The sequence below is a fragment of the Gymnoscopelus microlampas genome, assembly GCF_963454915.1.
Source record: "Gymnoscopelus microlampas genome assembly, chromosome: 21".
Classification (NCBI taxonomy): Eukaryota; Metazoa; Chordata; class Actinopteri; order Myctophiformes; family Myctophidae; genus Gymnoscopelus; species Gymnoscopelus microlampas.
Window position 1 is genome coordinate 30,940,618 of NC_139958.1, and position 7,500 is coordinate 30,948,117.

Sequence of the window (7,500 nt, forward strand, 5' to 3'; positions counted from 1 at the left end):
CAATTTTTTTTAGGCCAGATCAAACGTGCCTCTATAATCCACCACTTCCCCCTCATCTACGTTACATGATGCCTACATGACTGGCTGACTGACTTTCACTCGGTTCCACCAAACACAGGCAGTGTTGCGGAGAGGAGCAGGTGTTCCTGATATTTTTCTCCACTCAATAGCGCATTCAGTGGGCTCGTTGTCAAGTCCAGAGCTCTGTGTGTGTGTGTGTGTGTGTGTGTGTGTGTGTGTGTGTGTGTGTGTGTGTGTGTGTGTGTGTGTGTGTGTGTGTGTGTGTGTGGGGAGGCTCTGTGGGTCAGGAATCCTTGATCCAAAAGTCATCACTCACCTCCCGCTCCGTGCCTCATATTGCAGATGTTTCTATCTAGGCCAATGTTTTTATTGTGAATGTAAATTATTCCACATGTATGAGTCCTGCAGGGACGGAACTGAAGACCCTGGGGTGCCCGGTCGTGCAGACAGCTAAGTGCACCGCGGCCATATGCTGCGTGTGATTTGCGAGGACCCGAGCTTCGAGTCACATGTCTCCTATCTAAATATATGATAAAATGCCCCAAAAATGATCTTAGAAAAATACAAAAAATATGTATTATGTATACACACCCCACGGCTTTACGAGCGTGACTATCTCCCTTTTGAGATCAATCCTTCATGTGTACCATAGCAGCTTGATCAGTGTCCTGTGTACAACAGCGCTGTTTTAGATGCTACCGGTATTCTCGTATAGCCTCAAGATCTTTCACTTTGTCGAAATAACGAAACTATTGAATCCTTTTGCCTGAAGGGGGGGTGCGGAATAAATGCATGCCTTATCAGTGTATGTAATTTTGTTTATTCATTTATTTTATTAGTGGTCCTGGGGTGAATTAAACCTTGAACCACGTGAAAAGGAGAACCATACGTCTCTCCCCCCACAGAGTTGCAGCACAGTGGGTGTTATTTGTTAAATACATTGACAAACAGGCCCATTCACATACCCACTCAGTCATTAACACCACATGTTTTTGCTTCATGTCATGCAGTATGTGGGTTTCAGAATACTGAACCATATATACACAGTACGCACCCAGGCACGCAGGCACACACGCACACGCGCGCGCACACACACACACACACACACACACACACACACACACACACACACACACACACACACACACACACACACACACACACACACACACACACACACACACACACACACACACACACACACACACACACAATTGTGACATAGTCCATTGCAACATGGCTTTTTGATTGTGTTCACATGGGACCTTGTATTTCGGGTCATTCTTGTGTGTAACGCATAATAATAATAACAATAATGGACCAATACCCTAGCTAACGAAACACAAGCCCAACTTGGTGTCCAACCAATGCTGTTGGGATGAAACCATAGGCCCATCTATTTGACCAAAATGTATATGGCATGTAACTTTGCACACACTCACGCATGGATCGACACACATTTTTGGAACCATATGAGCCTTTTGCTAGGTAGCCCCAGAAGAGCTTTTCAAAGGTCTCCATGTGGATACTTACCCCATAAAGGCTAGGGTATGACTTAGGAAGCCTTTATATCGTTCCAAAGTCATCATAACCCTCACTTTCATGAGCCAGATGCCATCTGGCCTTACACACACACGCACACACGCACACACGCACACGCACACGCACACGCACACGCACACGCACACGCACGCACGCACGCGTGCGCACACACACACACACACACACACACACACACACACACACACACACACACACACACACACACACACACACACACACACACACACACACACACACACACACACACACACACACACAGCGACAGACAGACAGACAGACAGATGCTTTTACCTAAGGTAGTAATGAACTGAAAGACTATGACTGCACACAGATACAGTCTCTTTCTTTCTTTCTTTCTTTCTCACACACACACACACACACACACACACACACACACACACACACACACACACACACACACACACACACACACACACACACACACACACACACACACACACACACACACACACACACACACACATACAATTGGTTGTGTTTAAATAGTTAACAATGTTTTGATGGGTGCTTTCACCTCAAGTCCCTCAGAGTATGTGTATACATAGTTTAACAGTATTTATTTGTCTAGCAGCATGCCACCATACATGGAATACACAGTACTGTATATCAAGGTGCTTGGCACTATTGAGAATATACAATAATAAAATCAATATGTGATTTAAAAAAGTACAAATAAATGTGCCACATTGCAGCTTCACTGCACAGTCATTTAACTCTGGAAGTGTGATTAACACTCAGGATTTTGCTGCATACAAGAGCAGCTAAAGCGTTGCAAAGCTGGCAAGCTCTAGGTTCAAGCTCAACCAGAGAACTAAATAACATAAACAGGTGTTTCATATTTGACTTGGCAGGCAGTGCACATATCCTCAGTGTTAAATGTATCCATTTCTCTGAGAGTGTACACATGTAACCAAATGGACCCATCCATTTGGACCCGTCCTTATGTGTCTATTTAGTTACATCAGAGTTACAAATGTATATATTTAACACTGAGGATTTTAGCATTGAGGATTTAACTGTTGTCCAAGGCTCAAACCTGTGACATGTATTTATGGTGCACTATAAAAGCACCCATTAATGTACAGTACCTGCTTATTACAGCTGATGCTACAATTGACCCCCATAAACAGCTTAATCTCCAATTTCACTTTAGGGTTTCAGAAACTTCCTGCAAAAATGCAATGGTGTATGATGACGTTATTACACAGCAGGTCGGGAAGGAACTCTGTATTCAGATTCAGATTCAACTTAATTGTCATATCACAGGTTTTACAGGTGCAAACGTGTGGGTGACTTTCTTTATCGTACAAGCTCCCTACATTTGCAGTTTAAAGAAAAGGATTGTGAGCGTATAGATTGGTTATTTTTGGCATGCTACAGAGTCGTTCGACAGTGCCGCTGGAGTGTCCCTCACGGAGAGAAATTTGCCATGATCACTGACCCCTCTATACAGCTAATTTGTGAGTCTCATGACATCTATCTTCATACACTTGCATGGTCTTTGGCTGCATAACTGCACACGTGCACCTGGCATGCACATATATCACTGAAGGCAGTACAGTGTGAATCTTTCGCTGCATAGCCCCACAGGACTGATGGAACTCATGGCGTTCACTGTGTGTGTGTGTGTGTGTGTGTGTGTGTGTGTGTGTGTGTGTGTGTGTGTGTGTGTGTGTGTGTGTGTGTGTGTGTGTGTGTGTGTGTGTGTGTGTGTGTGTGTGTGTGTGTGTGTGTGTGTGAGAGACAGAGAGAGCGAGAGAGGTGTTTGCAAAGTCACCCTCCATAAAGCACATAGGAGGCCTTGATAAGATTCCAAGAGCATCACCCCTCTCTGTGCATCATATCCAAAGGTTGCTACATTGAACGTGTAAATATATGAGGGCCAGGGGGATTGAAGCCGCAAAACTTGACATTCCACATGCGATGCGTCAACCCGCTGAGCGCATGAAGATACATGCGATGCCTGTATTAAATATTGAAATGATAGCGCTAGAGAATGTTAACCATCCCCTGATGGTTAACAGGGGTATTGCAGCAACTGGAGCCACCACAAAATAAATACTGGGTTCCTGAAATGTTCTATTTTTATTTTTTTTACGTCAAAGTGATTTAAAAGAAGAAAATAAACGGCAACTGCACACTCACTAACCATGAAGATAGTCACACGACCGAAAACTGACCGAAAAACTGGCATACTTGCATGGAGTTAGTGAGAATGAGTTTGCTGTTTTTTCTTTCACCCTTAAATATTATTATATCCACCCAAGCATTTTTTTGGGGGGACGGATGAGCGGTGGTTTAGTTTACTTTTCTGTATGTCACAGTGATTTAAAACACATTTCATAAAATGCATTTCACATTGTAGTAAGGATCTTATCACCTTAATGCAGGTGAGCCTATAGATGATTTGAGGACCTGGCTCTTCAACAACAATAATAACTAGAAAAAGTGCTCCTCGGAGCACAGGTCTCCGCCAGGTCAGGTACGTTATTCTGGCCTCCTGGTGAAGCTATAATAGGCCAATGTGAAAAGGGTGCCATTTATTCATAGGTCTTTCACGGCAATCAGACACTGCATTCATGATTTGAGGCATTTTGTTCCAAAAATGTGTTTTGCTAAATTAGACCTGCTGGTGGCGCTATAACAGGCCAATGTGAAAAGGGTGGCATTTCTTCCTCGGCCTAGTGGGAATGTGCGTGTGAAATTTCACGGATATCGCAAGCTGCGTGCATAGTTTGAGGCTTTTTGTTCAAAACGGACCAATCCTGCAAACTTTGGAAGCTAACCATAGGCAATGAGGATGGAATATGGGAAATTGGACAGATCAGTGTTAATCACATGACTATAGAGATACTGTGTACCGATTTGCATGACGTTTGGATAAAATCTGTAGGAGTAATGTAAAAAAAATGGGTTTTGCACAAATCGGCCTCCTGGTGGCGCTATAACAGGCCCATGTGAAAGAATTGGGGCAGAGGTTCTGAATTGGCATCCAGGGAGAGTGTGTGCACAGTTTCGGAGCGACCGGGCCAACGGTGCCGGAGATTAGCTGCTAACACACAGACAGGACACACAGACGGACACACGGACGGACGGAGCGTAAAACATACAGTACTCTCTCGCCATGCCTTCGGCCTGGCAGAGACAATAACAACATTTTCCACAATGCTATGCACTATATAACATGAATACATGAATTAACGTTTTTGAAGGGCCAAACAGCATAAACCAACACAGTGAGGATCACTTAAAAGAAGTAGACGGAAAGTAGAATGTTGTTTAATAGTAATAATAAAAACGGAGGGTGTTGCTAGAGGAAAGGCCTCTTGTTACACTCCTTTTAAATGTTTTAATGAAAGACATTTTAACACTGCCACACATTGGGACACCATGGAAGGACTCTCTCACTACTTTGTGTGAAGCATGAAGACACCAGATGTTGGTTGTTTGAATTGGCCGACAGGGTATGGTCTGAACGTGAGACACATAACACAGTTATGTCGAGTAGAACTCTACTTGTTGAACACTAATACAGGACACTTGAGACCTATTATATGATATTGGAAATTGATTGATTGATTGATTGACACATTCATTTGATTTAGTTGGTTGGTTGGTTGATTGGTTGGTTTCCCGTCCCCCAAAGAAAATACATTTATATCATTTATATAAAGAAAATGAATGAATTTATTTAAATCCATTCTACTACTACTACTACTATTACTATTACTACTATTACTACTATTACTAATAAGGTTATCTCTTGTCTTCTAGTCTCCTCATCAGCATCGGCTCTCTGTGGAGGTGATTCCAGAACTGAAGAGCTCAGAGAATCACTGCAGGAACCCAGGAGGAACCAGTGACAAGCCCTGGTGCTACACCTCCAACCCCAACGTACGCTGGGAATACTGCTCTGTACCTCGATGTGGGGAGGAGATAGGTACGTCTGTGTGTTTGTGTGCGTGCGTTTGTGTGTGCGAGCCAGTGTTGATTTCGTCAACTAATACTATGACGAAAAATGTCTGTCGACTACCTTTTTTCACTGATGAAAACTAAATAAAAACAAAACAAAAATTGCTAAATCAACACTGGTCCGTGCATACAGTATGTGTGTGTGCATGCTTTTCCTTCTCTCTTCCTCACTTGCCATTACCCCTGCAGGCTCTCTCTATGTATGTCCTCACAGTGGTTACTGCCTGGTTAGTGCTAACATAAACGGTGGTCAGCCTTTTTATTTCCCCCCATGCAGTTTCCTTCCTGTCTCTCTGCTCACACAGTAGTTTTGTTTCTGTGAACCCTTGCAATTGGTATTAACAGCATTGACCCTAACCATCGGAGTGGCATTGTGGTTAGAGCGTCTACTGGGAGTGGGAGTGTCGGGGTTCAATCCCTGGTCGACTCATATACCAAAGAGAATGCACAGTGGTGCATTTGTAACCTGTTTGAAGACATCAAACTGATGAAGACAACATCAAAATACATATTTGTTTTACCACTTTAACCCTGACGTCCCTATTTTGGGCATGTCATTCATTATATATATTTTGCTCTGTTTGGTTTGTACTAGTAGATCAGCTATGTTCGAGGGAAAAAAAACATTTTTGTGTGTGTGAAAAGTGTTTTTTTGTAAATATGCCATAAGTGGTTTAATGGGGTCTATCTCATGTGTGTGTTACAGTGGTGAAGGCAGAGTCCTCATCCTCGGGCCCCCGCCAGACGGCCCCCCACTTTCCCGCGGTGGCCGTGTCTCCAGCCTACTCCATGTCTGTCATTATCATCCTGCTCTCCGTCCTGGCGGCCTCGGCCTTCCTCACCATCATCATCCTCGGCTGCCGCAGACACAGGAAGCACTTGAGGAGCAGGAAGAGGTGAGAGAGAGAGAGTGTGTGCGTGTGCGGTGTGCGTGTGCGTGTGCGTGTGCGTGTGCGTGTGCGTGTGCGTGTGTGTGTGTGTGTGTGAGAGCGTACACTCGAGTTTGGGTTTGAGTTTTAGTTGGTGGTCCGTTTATCTTTTGAGCAGACGAACTTCCTCTGTGTGTGTGTGTGTGTGTGTGTGTGTGTGTGTGTGTGTGTGTGTGTGTGTGTGTGTGTGTGTGTGTGTGTGTGTGTGTGTGTGTGTGTGTGTGTGTGTGTGTGAGAGAGAGAGAGAGAGAGAGAGAGAGGAGAGAGAGAGAGAGAGAGAGAGAGAGAGAGAGAGAGAGAGAGAGAGAGAGAGAGAGAGAGAGAGAGAGAGAGAGAGATGTCATCACATAATGACAGTGACAAAAGTGCTTATTTACTAATTATTTTTCTGTCCCTTATGGTTTAAATCAATTACATAGATTATGTTGATTTTGTAAAGATTTTTTACTTGAATCATATTGTTCTGCTGTGAAGAAGGCCTTTTGACATGACGTTTCCCATACCTTCCCTTCCTATGTAAAATTATAGGAATCACATTAAAAATTGTGTGTTGAGAGCTCACTCAACTACCACTAGTCTATGATTGTGAATTGTGCCGTTTAGTGGTCCGCTGCCATTTTGGGGGGTCCTTGACGTGAAAATGTTTGAGAACCAATGCCAGATACACATGTATATGTATATTCATCACCTGCAGGGCAATGGAGATCCCAACGCTGTCCACCCTTCCCTCAGAGCTTCTGCTGGACCGCCTTCACCCCAACCCCATGTACCAGAGGGTCCCCCTGCTGCTCAACTCCAAGCTGCTGGCCCTGGAGTACCCCCGCAACAACATCCAATATGTCCGAGACATAGGGGAGGGAGCCTTCGGACGGGTGTTCCAAGCCCGGTGAGAGAAGGAGAGAGAGAGAGAGAATGAGAGAGAATGAGAGAGAGAGAGAGAGAGAGAGAGAGAGAGAGAGAGAGAGAGAGAGAGAGAGTTTGAAAATCCAGGAAA

At 44.2% G+C, this 7,500-nt stretch overlaps 1 protein-coding gene across 1 annotated transcript in view; it reads left to right on the forward strand.

Annotated features, from left to right (window-relative positions):
* Nucleotides 1-7,500, forward strand: part of musk (muscle, skeletal, receptor tyrosine kinase) — a 47,618-nt gene that overhangs the window by 30,443 nt on the left and 9,675 nt on the right. Inside the window, exons 12-14 of the mRNA XM_084046994.1 lie at nucleotides 5,380-5,545; nucleotides 6,284-6,473; nucleotides 7,201-7,392. Of these exons, the coding sequence (XP_083903120.1) occupies nucleotides 5,380-5,545; nucleotides 6,284-6,473; nucleotides 7,201-7,392 (548 nt within the window). The remainder of the gene's footprint in view (nucleotides 1-5,379; nucleotides 5,546-6,283; nucleotides 6,474-7,200; nucleotides 7,393-7,500) is intronic.